This window comes from Sardina pilchardus, chromosome 1 (genome assembly GCF_963854185.1).
Source record: "Sardina pilchardus chromosome 1, fSarPil1.1, whole genome shotgun sequence".
NCBI lineage: Eukaryota > Metazoa > Chordata > Actinopteri > Clupeiformes > Clupeidae > Sardina > Sardina pilchardus.
In genome coordinates this window covers 35,990,200-36,010,522 of record NC_084994.1, presented here as the reverse complement: position 1 = coordinate 36,010,522, position 20,323 = coordinate 35,990,200, and the positions used below count along the sequence as shown (strand labels likewise).

Genomic DNA, 20,323 nt, shown 5'->3' with positions numbered 1-20,323 from the left:
CGCCGAACCCCGGGTCCGTCCTGCGATTGGTTGCTCTGGAAAAGGCAGGTAGCCAATCACAGCCGAGAAGGGAGTTCTGCTTATGAGCGGTGTTGTAATGTGGATGGTGACACACTTTTCCTGGTGCTGCTGTACTGCAGGGAATGGGGGGGGGCACGGAGAGTGTGCTGGCGCCATCTAGTGGCTGTTTAAAGCGTGGCCAAAACTTCTCACTAGTGACTGGCGTTATATGCTGATGTCTTGTAGCTGATGCACCAAATACGAGCTCCCTTTTGATAGCATGTTGAGAATTGCACACTCTTATGTGTGTGTGTGTGTGTGTGTGTGTATGTGTGTGTGTGTGTGTGTCCTCCAAACATAGCGTATTCAGCGTATACATAGCGTGATAGCGTATTCATTTTGTGTTCATTAATTATGTACCGTATCTGTAAATCTTGAGTGCTAGTGTGATTCGGCTGTAGGCACGAGGCTGGAGGCTGGAGACCGAATTTGAGTGTGTGTGTGTGTGTGTTTTACCTGCGTGTTATTGCTGCCAGTAGCGCTAGTCTGTTTCCTGAGGGTGAGTAGATGTTTCTGTCTGCTGAGGTGACTTCTCAGCGCCGACTGGATTAAGACAATATCCTACGACCACAGAGAGTGAGAGAGAGAGATAGATATATATATATATATATATATATATATATATAGAGAGAGAGAGAGAGAGAGAGAGAGAGAGAGAGAGAGAGAGAGAGAGAGAGAGAGAGAGAAGAGAAAACACAGCGGGATCCCCACAATTTATACCCGTGTCTGTGTAGGTTGGTATTTGTAAGAACATTTATGCCTTGGTTTCTGTTAGCTAGTGTTTTATTTGTGTAAAATTAATTAAAATATATATATATATATTAAATTAAAAACTTGCAATTCAAAATGGTTACTGGTCAGCAATGCTTCCATTAAAAAAATGTATCCTTCAACAGTATATTTACATCATAACCATGAAAATATAATGGAACGATTAATGTGTGTGTGTGTGTGTGTGTGTGTGTGTGTGTGTGTGTGTGTGTGTGTGTGTGTGTGAGTCTCACCCTGATTCGATGTGCGTGCCAGTGTGTCTGGATGACTTTCGCTGCCTGCTCCCTCCTGCTCCGCTCTTCATCATTAGCAGCTGTTGCCGATGAAGACGATGGTCCCTCTGATGAAGGATCTTCCTGCACCTTATTTAGAATTTAATTCAAGGCTGTGACTGTGTGCATGTTACACAACAACATGTCATATTTCTGTTTAGAATGCAGAGGTCATATGTAAGGATGTCTGCAGTGTGTGTGTGTGTGTGTGTGTGTGTGTACAGTAAGAGTGTGTGTGTGTGTGTGTGTGTGTGTGTGTGTGTGTGTTGTGTGCGATGAACACTCCTTTCAAGGCATGTCCTGTCTGACCTTGTGTTTACAAATCATTACAAATGTTTCCCTCTCGTTATCTTGTTTTTAAATAAACTTCCTGTGTATTTGTGTGTGTGTGTGTATGTGTGTGTATTCATGTTACCTGATTACCGTCGTGGATCAGTGTTAGTTTCTTTTCTTCTCCTAGTTGGTTCTGCAAGTCTCTGATTTTAGCAGACAGGTTTTGGATCTCTTCTCTTTGAGGGGCACACACACACACACAGAAATTTGAGAACCCAAAAATTACAAAAATGTGTGGCATAGTCAGACTAACAGATTCAAGGGGCACAAATGTCTAAGCCATAAACCACACACACACATGCGCACGCGCACGCGCACGCACAAGCGCACGCACAGGGTATCTGCACATTTTTTATCAACAAATTTAATGACTTTTAAGACCTTTTTAAGACCTCCAAGAATAAAAATTAAGACCATTACCACAGCAAAAATATACATATAAAAAGTACGCTCTAGGCAGTTTACCAAAGCACATTTGTATTTGTGTGACAGTGCAAATAGTGCACGTCAGGCAACTGCCTTCTCAATACTACATCAATACTGCTGTAAATAACGTACAAACAGTGTGTAAACAAATCAAGTTGCAAATTACAAGTTAAACACAGTTAAAAAATGGACAAGGCTCCCGACTAACTTTTTGCGTTGGTTGCACTGGTGCGCCTAACTTTTTCAGGTGCACCCACATTTTTCATTGCATAGCTTTCTAACAGCAAAAGGTCACATTTTTATTGCACTCCTTTCATATAATGTGAATGATTTTTTCTAAATATATTTGATAAAAAATCATTCACATTATATACAGTATATAATCATTCAAACTAAATAACCCCCCCCCCCCCCCCCCCCCCCATTTTCTTCCCCTTTACTTTCTATATACTGAAACTTCTGATATTCATGACTGCACACTTTATGCAGATTATATAGCCTACTATTTGTATTATAACTCTAGGCCTACCTCTTTAATTCAGCTGTCTGATTGATGCCTCAAAATATTGTAAACAAAGTAGCATAGTTGGCTAGCTTATCATAGTCTACTGGTTGGACTGTTCAGTTTCCCCTACATATGTGTTTAAAGGGACACTTCACCGATTAGCATTAAGCTTTGTATCTTTAGAAAAACAGTCATATTTTTTAATGGTCGTGCATCATTCCCTCAGTTTGCCTTGAGATGGGAGAAATACGGATTTCAATGAAACCCATGAAGAGGACTTCCTGCTTTCAATGATGTAAAATGATGATTTTTACATCATTGAAAGCAGTAAGTCCAACATTGAAATCCGTATTTCTCCCATCTCAAAGCAAACTGAGGGAATGATGCATGACCATTCAAAAACATGACTGGTTTTCTAAAGATTCAAAGCTTAATGCTAATCGGTGAAGTGTCCCTTTAAGTTTCAAGGTAGGCTGATACTTTTTCTCCTTGGGACAGGTCCTTTTAGTCTTGGAGTTAGAAAACATTGGTGATGAGATGATCACTCAACTTGAATGCAAGAGTTTTAACAAAATGTGCAGCATGCGGTTACATGCTGCCACTCAGACATGCCACCACTACGACATGCTCCCATTTAGACATGCCTCTTTTTCGACATGCTGCTATTTAGACATGCTGCCAATCCGACACATTTTAGTACCCCCATTCCGACAGTTTACAAATCCTATTTTTTTCCAAGTCAATTTAACGGACCCTATGAGCCCGACGGATGCAAAGTGCGTCAAAAAACACACCCATTCTTCTCTGTTACATTGCTCCGTGATTATTAGTCACAGCGAGATGAGACCTATATTGCATGAAAGAGCAGAACCAGGGCTTTCCAACGAGACTAGACACGTGTCTGTACGATCAAGTATAAAGTATAAAATAAAATCATGAATTTAAATCAAAGTATATCATATTTACAGTCTATATTGCTCTGCGTTCACGCACACAGCCACTGCTCTCGCTTGGATTACTCCGGGACCAGGCATCGCACAGACATGACAAGCATATCAAATGAAAGAGGAGAAACAGAGCTTTCCGTTGATACCAAACACATCGATCCTTTTGTGTTATAAAAACAGACGAAGTGACAAACAAATAAGAATGTCATATAGCTTCGGCTCGCTACTTTCGTTTGATTTACTCGTGAAACGCCTGGTCAAAAATGACTTGCATGTCAGATAAAAGAGGAGAGCTAGAGCTATCCACAGATACCAAATACAACCTTCTAGGCCATAAAAAAGACGAAGTGACAGCAAAATAATAACTGTAACATTAATAGCCTATTAATTACCTCATGTCGGAATGGCACGTTGTTTGAAAAAAAAGTGAAATACCGCCACTGCGACCATGAAAAAAAAAAATGTCCCATGTCCCACATAAGGAGACATGCCTCCACTACGACAATTGGACGTCAATGTCGGAGTGCTGGTATGTCGGAATGAACGGCGGATACCGCAGCATGCTATGATGCTAACCGGATTTCATAATAAGTTAGCTAGTCGTCATTGCTTTTTTAACGATTGTGAATGTTTTATTTGGATTAAATGTGCATGTCGAGGGGTGGGTGTCCATTGAGCGCGCACGAGAGAGAGAGAGAGAAAGAGAGAGGGCCAAGCCGAGGAGGTTTACTTCTATATTGTTTGGTAAAGTTGCACGCATAGTCTACAATGAAAACAGGCGAAAGAAATGTATGCTCTCACCCGAAAAGCGTCAGGTGCACCATTGCAACCTCGAATATTTTTCAGTCGCATTCTTAAAAATCTTGGCTCGCGTCTGCCACTCTGAAACACTATCTCCGTCTGTAGGAACGCACACGCTACTTTTTACTGTGTTGTTCAGGGCTCTCAAGTCTCACGCATTGAGCGTGAGACACACGCATTTCAATGACTTCACCCGCTCACACATGGCATTTCTCACTCCGAGAAATTATTAACTTGCCCGCACAGAAATTTCTAATGATTATATTTTACAAACGTGTCACACAGAGTTGCTGTCTGTGCGCTCATTCAGCTCAGAGAGCTGCTGTTCTGTTACTAACCTATCGGCCAATCAGAAAATAGGATTTCTCAAATGTCAACCAATCAGGAAATTGTTTTGTTTTGTTGCCGGGCGAGTTTCAGTTTCGTGAGCGGTCTCGGCCGCGGAGGTGGTAAACGAGGTGTAGGTGTCATCAGGTAATAACTTCATTCATTTCAATCTGTCGTTAGTTACTATAGTTTTCCTACTCGTTGTTTAAGAACAATATAATTAAAGTGTTCGTTTGAATAGTAGCTTAAGTCTTAAGAGGATAAACCATCTGTGTTGTTTATTCAAAAAGATGTCAGGGAAGAGGCAAAAGAGCCCTCTATCCTTCTGGAAGGCTCAGCCATCGAAAGAGGGTAGGTCAGAGGCCGAGGCAGAGACTGAAAGGGATAGCCTACTTTCTGGTTATGGTTATTTAAGCAATAAGCCCCGAGAGGCTCCGCTTCGCTTCGCGTCGTGCCTAACAACGCCCCTTAGCTGTTCGATTATACAGTATAACCCACGGACTCGAGTGCCTTATTGCTTTTCTAAAACGGTTACTACGTCGATCTAGCATACAAATAAATAACAATAGCCAACAAACTGAATTAAGTGAACAATTACAAAAAAATAAAAAGCAATATTATCAATAACTGTATAAAACAATATAATTTTAAGCAATAACCTAATGAGAAATAAACAATGAATAGGATAATAGCAATTAAACAACTAGAGAATGTAATTCCAAGGAAATTACGAGTGCATGAAAATGCAAAAATGTACAGATAAATCATGTAGATATGGTTACTAAGGTGTTGCTAGGGTAGACATGGTGGTTTCATAGTTTTTGAAAGTTGATAGTGCGAAGATAGACAGTTTAAAATTGAATTAGCTAACCTGATAACCAGATTAGCTAACCATGCTAACTATGCTAACGAGGTTGATTAGCTAACTTAGTTGATGATTTCTAGTTATGTTAAAAATGCTAACTATGCTAACAATGCTAACTATACTAACAATGCTAACCAGGTTGATTAGCTAACTTAACTGATGATTTCTAGCAGGTATGCTAAAAATGCTAACTATGCTAACCAGGTTGATTAGCTAACTTAGCTAATGATTTCTAGCAGTTATGCAAAAAATGCTAACAATGCTAACCATGCTAACTACATAACTTGCTAGTGAGGACTTTTATTTTGAAACATTTGTTGCTAGGGTATCCATGCTGGCCACTATCAGAAATAAAGAAGTTACTGTAGTATAATCATGTTGGTTGCTACGGAAACTGTCATAAACGCTTAATTTTGATGGTTGCTATGTTGGTTGCTAGGTATGTGGAGGTTTCGTGTAGTTGACTGGAGGCATAGTTGATGATAACTGACAGTTGGAATAGTTGAACAGTTAAAAAGTTGAGTATTTTCAATGGTTAAATGATTTAATAGTGTATTATTGCAGTGAGGACTTTTATTTTGAAACAGTTTTGGACAGAGGAAGTAGTGAAACAGGATCTGTAGTCTTAATGAGATTGTATGCTTAAAGCCTGAGAGAGAGAGAGAGCTGCTGCAGGTGGCCCTGGCCACCTGGCATAAGATTCTAATTGCCCTATTATGATGTCATAATGTAATGTTAAGTCTATGGGGAATTTGTAATAGTTTTTATTTAATAGTTCAAAAAGTATAAAAGTTACAAAGTTGAAAAATACATAGCTGAAGTCACCTAAGTAAGACCTACGCAGCGCAGTTTGAATGAAGTTTCTACGTTAAACGGTTGAAGCTGAATTGCACGCACAAAAAGCGTTAGAAGAATAATACCCATGATAAATAATAAGAACTAGAAATGCAATTCCAAGGAATTACCAGTGCATGAAAATGCTAAAATAGATAGATAATTTAGATATGGTTACTAAGGTGTAGCTAGGGTAAACGTGGTGGTTGCATAGTTTACAGAGAGTTGATAGTGTGAAGGTAGACAGTTTAAAGATTAACCATTCCAGTTCTAACTTAACTAATGATTTCTATTCATGTTAAAATGATGATTAGCTAACTTAGCTAATGATTTCTAGCAGTTACGCTAAAAATGCTAATTATGCTAGCAATGCTAACTTTACTAACAATGCTAACCAGGTTGATTAGCTAACTTAACCGATGATTTCTATCAGTAATGCTAAAAATGCTAACAATGCTAACAATGCTAAATTTGCTAACAATGCTAACCAGGTTGATTAGCTAACTTAGTTGATGATTTTTTGCAGTTATGCTAAAAATGCTAACTATGCTAACAATGCTAATATGCTAACCATGATAACTAGCTAACTTGCTAGTGAGGACTTTTATTTTGAAACATTTGTTGCTAGGGTATCCATGGTGGCCACTATCAGGAAACAAGAAGTTACTGTAGTATAATCATGTTGGTTGCTATGGAAAACGTCATAAACACTTAATTTTAATGGTTGCTATGTTGGTTGCTAGGTACATGGAGGTTTCATGTAGTTGACTGGAGGCATAGTGGATGATAACTGACAGTTGGAATGGTTGAACAGTTCAATAGTTGAGTAGTTTCAATGGTTAAATGATTTAATAGTGTATTATTGCAGTGAGGACTTTTATTTTGAAACAGTTGTGGACAGAGGAAACAGTTTAGGATATGTAGTCTTCACAGAGAGATTGTATGCTTCAAGCCTGAGAGAGACAGAGCTGCTGCAGGTGGGGCTGGCCACCTGGCATAACATTCTAATTGCCCTATTATGATGTCATAATCCAATGTTAAGTCTATGGGGAATTTTTAATAGTTTTTATTTAATAGTTCAAAAAGTGTAAAAGTTACAAAGTTGAAAAATATATAGCTGAAGTGTCCTAAGTAAGACCTACGCAGCGCAGTTTGAATGAAGTTTCTACGTCAAACGGTTGAAGCTCAATTAGACGCACAAAAAGCGTTAGAAGAAAAATATCAATAATAAGAATAAATCGGATAACAGTAGAGTGCATTTTCATGCACTCTAATAATTCGGATAACAGTAGAGTGCATTTTCATGCACTCTAATAAGTCAACCAATCAATCATATAATAAAAATAACTATGACATGGTAAGGCTAAATTGAAGGAGAATAGCAAAAACAAAAACAACGTCACATTCAATCAGTGGACTAATTATAGGCAAACAAAAACAATAGCCCATATTATACAAACCATAACACATAAGAAACGCTCAATAGACTAAGTAGATGAGTTAGTGGATGCAGAAGAGGAAGGGAGAGAGGAGGAGATGGCGGAGGTGAATGAAGAGGAGACAGTGGAAGTGAGAGAGGAGGAGACAGTAGAGGTGGAAAAACAAAGTGTGACAGAACATGTGGAGGTCACAGTTGTCCCTAGAAAGAGGGCCTTAAGTGGAGCTGCCACATACAGGTGCACCTTTAAAAATGAATGGACAACACAATGGCCATTTATAACAGTAGGCACCACCAGCTCCTACTATTATTATTAGAATTTATGTTATTATTTATCATTATTTACTATAGGGTTCTAGAATGAATAAAACAGTGTGTTTGAAACAGAGCCACATGTATGTATCTATATGGCTCTGGTTTGAAATAATGGAATTTGTGCTCTCTCATGAAGCTGGATCGATGGGACATGGGGAGGGTGGGTCTGTTGATCAGGGGGGAGGGGGCGTGGCGCCACAAGTAGTTCAAGCAGACGTAAGACTTTCATGTACTTCGATAAGGGGGGAGGGGGCGTGGCACTGTGCCAATGCCACGCCCCCTCCCCCCTGAGAAACAAAGTCTCACTCCTTGCAAACTTCAAAACTTGAGAGCCCTGGTGTTGTTATATTGTAACACCCACAATATTTGAGTGTCTACATTCGCAAAGCTGACGAAACGGACTCGGCACGACATGAAATTTAAGACCTCCTCATCGGAAATTCTAGAATTCAAGACATTTTAAGACCTTGAAAATCCAAAAAAATAAATAAGACTTTTTAAGACTTTTTAAGGACCCGCGGGGACCCTGACGCACACGCACAAGCGCACGCACACGCACACGCACACGCAAACGCACACGCACACGCACACACACCTGGACTGCTGAGCCTGGTTTTCGTGCTCTTCCGTTCGTTCCCTCAGCATCCTCTCGGCTTCCTTGGCTGCCTCCTCCCTCTCTTTAGCCACGCCTCTCAGCTCCTCACTAACCAATAGAAAGCCAGAGAGCGCATAGGTTCATCTCTTATGACTTCTGTCTGTTGGGCCCCGTGATTTGATATCAAGATATCAGAATAAATGCTAATTCGGGGCCACATTCTGACAGGCGGGACTTCTTGCTGAAGAACCAATAGGATACTTGGGGGTGTGAAGTGGGGTCCAATCAAATCAAAGCAAAATCAAATAATTTCATGGTGTGTAATGAGTAGTCTTTGCTGAGTATGACCTAACATGATATTCTCCCACTCTTTGTGAGCAAGGCTCCACATTATCAGCTTGTGTGTGTGTGTGTGTATGTGAGAGAGCGAGTGTGCGCGTATGTGTGTATGTGTGGGCTGCATAGGCCGTAAGGCAGGGAGGTTCTCTCAATCATGGAGATCACATTAAGAGAGTGTGTGTGTGTGTGTGTGTGTGTGTGTGTTCTCACTCTCTCTTGGCGAGGTGTGTGTGTGTGTGTGTGTGTGTGTGTGTGTGCTCACTCACTCTCTCTTGGCGAGGCTCTCCTGCAGGGCGCTCCTCTCCTCCCGGAGTCTCCTGGCCACGCCCCTCAGACGCACGCACTCCTGCCGCAGCTCCCCGACGACCACACCACCGCCACCGCCGCCGCCGCCATCTCCCGCCGCGCTCCCGCTCCTGCTCCTGTCCGTCTCCATGGATACGGACACCGTCTCGCGCCGCTCTGGCGCCGACGTGCCCGTGACCGCGCCGTCCTCAGGTCTCGTTGCCGTGGTAATGAGACGGGAATCTTCCGCACTCTTCGTCGCCGTGGAGTCTTTCACCGCGTGCCGATTTCTCACCTCCTCCAACCTCTGAGAGGGACAGGAACAGTATGTGGACGTATAGCTAAATATATACATACATATATACATACTATATATATCACATATATGTAGCATAAACAGCTCAATGTATACACAGAAGATCTATTCAGTCATGTAAATATACATGCTTATGTACTGTATGCATATACAGCATGGCCAAGGGTCATTCGAATATGTGTGTCATACACAAGCATACTGCACACATATAGGCTGAAATGACACATGGACTTCTATACGTTCCCATGTTAGCTGGTGAAGCAGCGGTAACGTTGATCGGCCAACAATCAGTTGACCCGCCGGGGTTCCATTCCCGACATTCCGAGTCTGTGTCGTTTTGGATAAAAGCGTCTGCTAGCTAGATTATCGGTATTCGTCCAGTTTCACTGTGTGCTGGTTGGGATGACGTCTCTCTGGCGGACACACACACACACACACACACACACACACACACTCACCCTCTCCATGTCCAGCAGCCTCCTGACCAGTCTCTGTTTGCTCCAGTCCAGGTAGCCTACACAGCAAACACAGCACGGAGCAGTGCGGTCAACAGCTGGACACTGGACATCATGCATGTACTACAGAGCACCAGCACAATACCATACAGTACGCACACACGCTCTCAGATATAAGTAACGATAGCGTAGTACAAGCAGTAGAATATGGAATCACATAGAACTTAGAACATAGAATATAGTCTTCATCAACACCCTCAACAGTGAAAAATCATGTTGACTTTTGTAAATTGTTATAATTTGTGTGGTCAGCACCAGGACAAGCATTAGAATATGGAATCACATAAAACCGTCTTCAACACCCTCAACAGTGAAACGTCATACATACCGTTCAATGTTGAGTGCTACTGTATATTGCAAATTGTTATACATTATTTCATGTTTAGTTGGATATTATAAATGGTTTGTAAATTAATGAATGTTAAGTGGAATATTGTAAATGGTTGCAAACTGATTCATGTTTAGTGGTATAGTGTAAATTGATTTATGTATTTTTAATTGAACACTAAGGTCACAGACAATACTAGTTGCAAATTGATGGATATTTAGCAGTACACTGTAGATCGATTAATGGTTAGCGGTAGCAAATGATGGTCGTGTAAATGCAGCGGTACCTTTGGCGCGGTTAGCGGGACTTTCGGTGACGATGCTGACTTCCTGTTCCGCCTCCTCTTTGAGTCTGGCGTTCTCCTCCTCCAGCTGTTTAACGCTCTTTGTCACTTTCAGTGCTGTCGCCCGCAGAACCTTCTGCTGCCTCCGGTTCTCCGCGCTCTCTATCTTATTACTGGGGAACACAGAACCAGAACGAGAGACAGAGAGAGAGACAGAGATCTTAGGAACTGTTTGATCTGGTCTACTGAATTCAACCTATCTTTGACAAAACGATCCCAGAGTTATTAACAGAAGGAAAAGACCCGTCTTTCTTTTTTATATTTCCCTTTTATCTCTCTTTTCTTTTTTTCCTTCTTTCTTTAAACACATTCGACAGAAGTTCAAATTGCTCCTCAGACGCGCTGCACACTCTCTCTTTCTAGATTAGTAGGAGTCAGCACAGCGTGTGTCCAAATGAAATAGAAAATGGGATATATATTATTCCCCTCGTCTGGCAAGATATCCTCAGATGCTCTGTACTTGTACGTCTAAAGATGAACAAGCGCTTGAAGAAAAGCCTTAGGCTGCCCCCCCCCCCCCTCCCCTTTTCCTCTGGTCTAAAATGAGTAAAAAGCCAAAGGAGCAGAGACAATAGGGAATGATTTAAAGCATGGCTGGGAAGAGGCCATGTTGAACACAACCTGTTAAAACGGAAGAACACACACATAACACACTACCTTTTCTCGACAGTTTCAAGTAATGCTCTGAGCCTCTGGACCTGAGGGGAATAACAGTCATCACTTCAGTCACCAAATTCTTAGAAGGACACGTAGTACTGATATATAATATAACTTTATCTTATATCTGAATTGTGAATTCAGTTATAACTGAATTATTCTGAATATTATAACGACAGTGAAGTTTACTTGCAATAAACAACATATAAACAGAAAGACTAACATTGTTTTGTACTGTATACACTTCTATTATGTAGGCTAGTGTACACTAATTGGAATCAGTCTCCTACCTCCTCGTAGTATGTTTCCATGGTGATCTTCATCTCCTCCATGTTTGTTGTTCTTAAATCACTCTGAAGCTTACTGTGGAGATCCAGAGGTTTTACTGGCCAATATACCATAACTACTTCATAAACAAAGTTTTAAGGTCTAATTACATCTATAATATCCTTTTATTAAAACAATCAGTTGAATGTTTAGTCTAGCTGTTTTGATACATGCTACGTAATAATGTAACTATTTGCTATTGCTAAAGCTAATTAACTAACTAACTAACTAACTGATTTCTGTTATTCTCTAACACAAGTATTAAACACAGACCTCTTCACATATGGAGGATGTTCTTCACATTATGCAAGATTTTGACAGAGAGACAACAGTTAGTAAGGAAGCGCGCGCGCACACACGCACGCACACACACACACACACAGTTCCTTGAAAGCAAACATCACCAAATGTCACCATACCACTTTCAGTTTAAGTGTGATTGCAGACTGAGAGCATAGGCCACAACATATGTCACGACATACAAAACGGCAGCCAGACAGACGGCTAGGACTTTCACATCTCTGATAGCCACTAAGCTAGGACTTTTACATCTCTGATAGCCACTAGCAGCTATGACTTTTACATCTCTGATAGCCACTTGCAGCTAGGACTTTTACATCTCTGATAGCCACTAGCAGCTAGGACTTTTACATCTCTGATAGCCACTAGCAGCTATGACTTTTACATCTCTGATAGCCACTAGCAGCTAGGACTTTTACATCTCTGATAGCCACTTGCAGCTAGGACTAGCACATCTCTGATAGCAGGGTTTCCCGCAACGCTTTCCTGCTAAGGCGGCCGCCTTAACAACACAGGGCTGCCGCCTTAACTAGCGTCTTCAATAAATAAATAAATAAATAAATAAATAAATATATTATGTATAGTCAGGGGTTAAATTGGGATTGGTTATGTGGGGGGGCTCTGCCCCGTACCCGCCTCCGGCCTGCCCAAATATACTTTTTGTAAAATACCCTTTTTACAAAACCATACCATATTTGATAACCATACCATATTGCCCCCCATACCATATTGTTATTGTTTATTGTTTTGAAGAAAATTATGTTGGGGTCTGGGGGTCCTCCCCCAGAATTTTTTTACTATCATACATGTTATTTGCTACATTCTGGTGCATTTTAATAGGTTGTTAGCTGACTTTACAGAGGTAGGTTGAGCCATAACATTTTAAATCTTGTCACAATGTTAAGGGGGAAAATCAGCATGTGGAGAAATGTTCAATGTGTGGTGTAAATATTGATCCCTCCACACACACATAATTACTAGTAGCTAAAAATGTTTAGTCATTTGTGTACTGATTTCAAGACTATTACACTTAGTCATATCTTTAATGTGGTGTATAGGTCTAATTGATTGCACATTAGTGGTGTGTGCAATTGAGTGCCTGTCGCTTTAAGAAATACGTGAGGGTGATTTGCCTTCAGTCTCACGGTTTTACGCGAGTGAAACAAAGTTGCATAGTGCATGACAAGGATATTTGGATGCAATTCTTTATGATTTCTGTGTCATTAGATAAAATACATAAACACTAACAAGTCGAAGAAAATCGTTCTGGGATCATAAGAGATGAGTGTTTTGAAGTGTTCTTTTATGATTTTAGTGAGCACTATGACTTTAGTTAGCAAGCTCTTTCCAGGTACAACTTGCGTAGAACACGCATAGAGAGAACACGGTGGGCAGCACAGACCTCAACTACTCGCCGAGGAGCAAGTATCAAATCAGTCGCGTGCCGTGCGTAGTAGAAGTGTTCTAGAATCTCTGATCGCGAATGCCCTACTGAGCTTTGAGAGGTCGTCTTGCTATCAAATATCCTTCAATGTTGCTATCAGGAAAACTAGACGGTCTGTTGTCAATTGTTAAAAATAGATTGTTTAATCAGAACTGAAACGCGTGAAAAAGGTTCGTTGCTTGTGATCATGTGTCATCATAGCCTAATGCCGCATGAGTTTATGTGCCGGGGCTCAGCCCCGGAGAGCCCCGGCCCAATTTAATCACTGTGTATAGTGATATTCGCCGTATTACTCTGACATGTTTTCTCCCTGTCATTCCAAACCGTAGCCGCTAGTCTCCCTTCTCTGTAGAACGCATAAAAAAAGAAACATTTTCAAATCGAGGTGGCACAGGCGACGCGCTCATTCAGCATGAGTATTTGATATCAGGTGCCAATGCCACGCATATCTCAGAGTGACTGCGAACACAAATAGCCTAAACCTAGCTAGATTTGACGACTCTCACAGGAATGGTTCTCCGTTGAATCTACCAAATGTATGGGATGAGCGGCATAACACTTTTGAGCGCTGTATCTTTTTTTTTTTTTTTTCTATGAATGCATAGCCCACTGCATCTTGTAATTTGTTGTGACAAACACTTGTGCCATCTAGCCTACAGCTAACAACAACTTGTGACGGCTATTCATTTACGTGTTGTAAAATACTGAAATTGTCTGAGGTTTACACAGGCTAGGTTAAACTTCAAACTGTAGCCTCTTGTCTCCCATGCCAGTTTCATTCATCCCGACCGGGCGGGACGGGAACACACGTTTCGGTGTGGCTGAAATAACTCCTGAATGTTTTTGTTCAGAGCTGAACATGCAACTGTAGGCTATTTGACAGGTGACAGATTTGGTTGTTAGTGACAAAATATTAGCGTTCAATGCGGTACATTCTCGCTAATTATGTTTTAAAAAGCATTAAAAACGTTCTGGCTCTCTTAGGCTATAATGAGCAACAGGCACGCACAATATACAGCTTCAATCAAAGAATTGCAGCTTTAGGCTACTAAATCACAATTCACTAACTTTACCATACAGTCGCAATGTTACATTTTCATACAGTTTCATCTTTATTTCATGGTATATTCTAAAATATCCACCATTACAAATATTCTTGGTTTTACTAGAATATTATTATATTGACTGGCTTTAAAATATATCCTATGGTGCTATGCTGAGCAGTGCAAAGGTTTTGAAAGATACAAAAGGCCCTGTATTGGAGTTGTAAACTTACACTTTTAAGGTATAATATTGTCTAAATTGTGTTAATGATGTTTAATTGGTTGCTGATACAATTAAATCTGATACAATGAATGTGAAATCCAGGTATATTGCTGTCATTAGTGTCAAAATTCAACATTTTCAATATTAATGAAATGCTGACAGCCTACTAAATTTTTAATTCAGCTGACCTCCTTGTCTTCAAGTAAATCAGAAAAGAAGTTATTTAGACAAGTGTGTGCTAGACTGCTCCTGTAGCCAACAATCCCCTCTCTACCCTTTGGGAATTGAACTGTTATATGATCCTTGGTGATGTAAATTATGAAAGCCCCTTTCTTTGGTTGGTCTTGATGCGGCCTTGACTCCTTTAAGACTCAGACTTGCTTCCTAAAAGACTCGGTTGTTGTCACTCGGTCTCGGCTGCAGTTAAAACAACGGTCTCGACTCGACCCCCCCCCCCCCCCCCGCCCCCCCTCCCCATCGTAGGGCAGTGGCGGCGATGCGGCGGGGACGCTACGGCGACGCCCCCTTCCCCTGGACAGACACCACCTTAACTAACAAATTTTCTGGGGGAAACCCTGGATAGCCACTAGCAGCTAGGACTTTTACATCTCTGATAGCCACTAGCAGCTATGACTTTTACATCTCTAATAGCCACTTGCAGCTAGGACTTTCACATCTCTGATAGCCACTTGCGGCTAGGACTTTCACATCTCTGATAGCCACTTGCGGCTAGGCTAGTGGTCAGACGTACCTCAGCGCCGTCTCCTTCTCTCTGCACTGCTGCTCCAATCTCAGCACCTTCTGCTTCAGGCCATGCACCACCTGAACAGGACACAGTCCACATACACACACTCAAGTATTACATTCAAGCACATATAGTGCTTCATACCATAACATGACAAATTGTGCTTTGCTTTGATATTATTTATGCATATGTTTGTTTGTTTGTTTGTTTGTTTGTTTTTTGCTTGTTTGTCTATTATGACCAACACATCTGTTGTTATCATTTGTATTCTGTCTAACTTGTTGTCATCTCATGCATGTCTCACTACAAGACAGAGGAAGTCTATTGGTCAAATAAAAAATGCACTACAAATCAAAACATGGCACAGGTTGGAATAATATTGGGCTTAACTGTAATCGATATTCTGATTCACTTTCATTTAATTCCTGTGGCAGACATTTTGTACTTATATCCATTCCCAAAGCAGACACTTCAATTGGAATTCATTCTCCTCATGCATATTCCAGTCTAAGAAACTTTGATCCAAACTAAAATGTAATCAGAAATGTTAATCAAAAGTATCCCATTACCCTTTTTAATTATCATTCCAAAGCCGTTATTCGACAGTGTGCACTGACTTCACACCAGCTCTCACTGTTGCCTGTCCTATTGCATGCTGGGTAAAACTCATCAACACGTGCACAGTGGGTGGGCTAACACTTACTACAGCCCCCCGTCCTACTCTTGAACCTGACGGGAGCTTTGATGTTTGGCAACGTAGCGATTGTCTGATCATGTGTATGTGTTAGAATATTCCGGCACTTGAGATCTGCTGTGCCAGCCTCCTTGCTGCGGGGGCAAGGCTTTGGTGTGTCTGTACTGTGGTAGGCTACATCAAACTAAACCAATCAAATGTGGTAAATGTATGAAAATAAAAGTCCTCTTGGCAGGTGTGAATCTATAATATATAAACAACTGCCAAATCCGGTTTAAACGTTCAAAATCAATGCAGATAAAACTGCACTGCAGCGAACCACTTGCTCAATGATGTTTTCTAAGTTACTGGAATGCCTTAGGAACATACACACAGTATGTTTATTCAGTTGAAAGCGTCTCTATGTGTAGCTAAATAATGCAATGATTCAGTAGAAGAAACATTACATACAGTAGAATATAAATAGTAGTCAAATCATAACTCACCGATTTACCGTCTGTCTTCTTGTCCACCAGACTCCTTGTGTACTCGGGACCCTAGACACAAACAAAACAGAGAAGAGTTATCACTGCCTTCAGAAACAGCAGAGGACTGTAAATCTTTTAACAGACTCTCCCACCTAAGGCACACAGGTAGGAAATCTTATTTGGAGCTTCTGACTCAGCTAGCGAGTATGAACAATGAAATGCCTGCTGGCTGTCACTTTGCACTGAGGGGCGAATTTAATCAAATGACTTTCGTTTCATTTCATTTGTTTTATTTATTTTTGTCAGTGCTGTTATTTTTTAACAGTTGTAGAAATCAGGAGGCACAGCCGAAGGCTAAACAGATGGGATTTGAGTGCTCTTTACTCTGGTGGGATCCAGGAGCTGTTCGATCTGTTTCTCCTTCTTGATATTATCTTCCTCCAGGCGACGCAGTTTGGCTTTCATGCGATCACCGTCCGCCTTCTGAGCCTGCAGGGTCTGAGAGGGAGATGAGATGAAATGAACACACAATATTGTGCAGGACAGTCAGTGTTAAAAACAAAAATAAATTACATTTAAAAGAAACATTTCAATCAGATGACTAACATTAAACACTGGTCATCTCAATCTGTCAACATGTTAAAAACACATCATTTACAGATGGTCCCCATTCCTCCCACACACCATTTCACAACAGCGGCAAGATAGTGTTCAGCACTGACCGTACTTGACACAACACAGCAACGACAAAACAAGATTAAAATGGAGAGAAGAAAAGAGAGCTAAGCCGAGGGAATGAGACACATTGTAACTGAGAAAAAGAAAGAGAGAGAGGGAGTGTGTGAAAGAGAGAGAGAGATAGATTGTACAGTTGTTTAGTACCTTCTTGAGCTCAAGGATCTCATCATACATCTCCTCCTTCTCCTTATAATCCGGAGTGCCAGGGACGTAACCTACAAAAGCACAACACACAGCACAGAAGTGTTAGTAGTACTAACTAGTGCTGAATAGTACCTTGAAGCAGATATCACTCTCTCTCCACCCTTCTATGCAAATAGTGTCCTTACAGTTATGGTTACACTACCCATTTACACTATCCTTTCAAACACACACCCACAAACACACGCACACGCACACCCACACACACACACACTACTGTACATAAACATTCACGACACTCCCCTCCCTACAAACACACAAACACAAACACACACACACACACACACACACACACACACACACACTGACTCTACTGTACACAAATATCCTTAACACTCCCCTCCCTACAAACACAGACACACGAACACAAACACACACACACACACACACACACTACTGTACACAAACATCCTTAACACTCCCCTCCCTACAAACAGACACAGACACACAAACACAAACACACACACACACACACATACACACACACACACACACACTACTGTACACAAACATCTTTAACACTCCCACACACACACACACACACACACACACACACACACACACACACACACACACACACACACACACACTTTGTCGAGACTCACACCACGGTAACCAGACCGCGGCGTGTCGTACGGCGGCCCCTCACCGTTGGTGGTGGAGCGCGAGTGCTTGGGCCTCCTCATGCCGAAGGCCTCCTTCAGGTACTCCGGGGTGCTGCTGCTGGCGCACACCGCCGTCCTGCTCTGGGGCATCAGCTCGTAGTCCCCCTTCATCTTCATCGGGGACTGGCTCAGGGCTACCACGGAGAACGGACGAGAGAACGGACAAGAGAATGGACGAGAGAATGGACGTTTAATTCCAATGTAACCTGCGTTGTGTGGAACCACCGCTGTCCAGCCCTCCGCACGCCCCGGGCTCGAACCCGCGAAACAGCAGTAGAGCCCAGGCTTTAATTCACATCAGTGTTTGCTGATGTGCCAGACATGTTCATCTACAGCAACACTGGCAAAAGTCAGGATGACGGATGGAGATACAGAGAGATTATGAGTGTGTCTCAGAAAGAGAGGGATTATGAGTGTGTGTTGATGAGGACGGATGGATGGATGGATGGATGGATAGATGAAAGGATGCATGGACAGCCAGGTCGACAGACGGACCGATAGCCCGAGAAAGGAAACGTGTGTGTGTGTGTGTGTGTGTGTGTGTGTGTGTGTGAATATGTTTTGCCTTGGTGGCCCTGCTGCGACAATTTACCTGTTCTCCAAGTAGAGGCTACAGACCTCCTGGGGTTCAGGCTGGCACTGGTCAAGTATGGTGACCCTTGAAGACGGCAGAAGACGACAATGTCAGTCTCACAGCACATTTGGATCTCTCAAATAAATGGAATCCACTCTTATCTTACAACTTGATTAAACACCTACAGAAAAAGTCTAGCCCATAGGATGTTATCAATATCTTCTAGGTATTAGCTTGTTCTGCAAAAAAACTTTGAAAGGTCTTAGGATTTTAAATGAAACATCAGAGTAAATGGCACTTACTGGGCGAGAGTGGGGGTTTGCTCAATGTCTTCTTTTTTCGTACTTTCTGTGAATGGAATTAGGGTAAAATGAATGTTTGGGATTACTGGCATGTTTACATGGATTATAGAATAATAGTGTACAATCTGAAATGCCTCACCTTGTCTGAATCGGAGGTATAGGTGATGTGGGAGTGGCCATCCTCACCCTTGAAAAGAAAGAGAGATCTTATGAATGTTTTGACATTATTGATGCAATAACTCCTGTTTTCCAGGCAATCTATCTTATTAGACTGTTTTAAAGAAACAAGTAAACGTTTTCTGCCAAAAATTCTGCCAAATGTAAAATAATACAGACGAAGATAGGCAAAAACCTACAGTGATTTCTGAACTTGAAATGGGTTATAATCAAACTTCTCTCTCACCAACTCCTCTAGCTCTTCATCCGTGAGGAAATCGCTGGCACCCAAAGACATGGCTGGATTCTCCAAAAACAAGGAAACGTGAAGATAACAGACGTACACGGTCAGAATTGTAAGTCTTATGTGCCTTTGTTAAAGCCCAATCTCTGTACAGATTTCAGCCTCATATTTCTGTTTCGAATGAACGAACCAGATTGGTACGAATGACATCAAACAGCGAGATTCACAACTGTTGAATTCGGAGGCTGTGCACCATCTTCCGATGTTTTTCACGGCCAAAGAGAAAGACGAAATGTGATAAGAATTAGCTTAGCAGCCTTAGCAATCATGCACCACTTCCAGTACGTTGAGAGCATGAACATGCTTGTCAGCTATTGCAAAATGTCCTGTATGACAACTGTGCCAGTTCTTTCAAAAACATTTTTTACAGTTGGGCCAACTGTATGCATTTAGCTAGTTGAAACAAGACGACAGTTCTTCAAGGTTTTTCGTTTCCGTTTCATCTATGAGCTTTGTTTCAATGTATCAGTCGTCTAGCAACCAGAAACATCTGAATTGGAAACAGATACATTGCAGTCTGTCTACGCACGTCCACACTGCGCAACATTTACGCACTCCTCCTCTGTCGTCCACACAGTCAGTGTGCAGGTTTCGGTCAAATACGCGTAGGCTTGCGCCTAACTGAATCACCACAGACAGCAAGATTTGAAAAGGGAGAAAAAAAACATTAATCATTTAATGCAAATGACACTGCCTCTAAAATGAAGACTTGAAATATTATCTATACCGTACTTTCCCACCGGCACATTTATAACTATCATGCATGGCAGCACATGCTTGGACACTGCCTCTGTAGTTAATTGAATTAATATAATTGCCTTAATTGGCATTTGTTTGACTATGCCATTGCCTTCTTAAGACTTCCGCG

General features: G+C 41.5%; 1 protein-coding gene across 1 annotated transcript in view; it reads right to left on the bottom strand.

Annotated features, from left to right (window-relative positions):
• The window catches only part of iqce (IQ motif containing E), a 23,753-nt gene extending 3,859 nt beyond the window's left edge, over positions 1-19,894 (bottom strand). Inside the window, exons 1-19 of the mRNA XM_062534390.1 lie at positions 19,399-19,894; positions 19,135-19,182; positions 18,996-19,041; positions 18,712-18,777; positions 18,104-18,253; positions 17,398-17,468; positions 16,900-17,013; positions 16,534-16,584; positions 15,361-15,431; positions 11,563-11,635; positions 11,273-11,313; positions 10,559-10,728; positions 9,888-9,943; positions 9,095-9,420; positions 8,490-8,597; positions 1,519-1,612; positions 1,065-1,193; positions 517-621; positions 1-35 (exon numbers count right to left, since the gene is read on the bottom strand). The exon at positions 1-35 is cut by the window's left edge and continues 99 nt beyond it. Coding sequence (XP_062390374.1) covers positions 1-35; positions 517-621; positions 1,065-1,193; positions 1,519-1,612; positions 8,490-8,597; positions 9,095-9,420; positions 9,888-9,943; positions 10,559-10,728; positions 11,273-11,313; positions 11,563-11,635; positions 15,361-15,431; positions 16,534-16,584; positions 16,900-17,013; positions 17,398-17,468; positions 18,104-18,253; positions 18,712-18,777; positions 18,996-19,041; positions 19,135-19,182; positions 19,399-19,449 — 1,805 coding nt within the window. The 5' untranslated portion in view covers positions 19,450-19,894. The remainder of the gene's footprint in view (positions 36-516; positions 622-1,064; positions 1,194-1,518; positions 1,613-8,489; positions 8,598-9,094; positions 9,421-9,887; positions 9,944-10,558; positions 10,729-11,272; positions 11,314-11,562; positions 11,636-15,360; positions 15,432-16,533; positions 16,585-16,899; positions 17,014-17,397; positions 17,469-18,103; positions 18,254-18,711; positions 18,778-18,995; positions 19,042-19,134; positions 19,183-19,398) is intronic.
• Between the last annotated feature and the right edge of the window lie 429 nt (positions 19,895-20,323).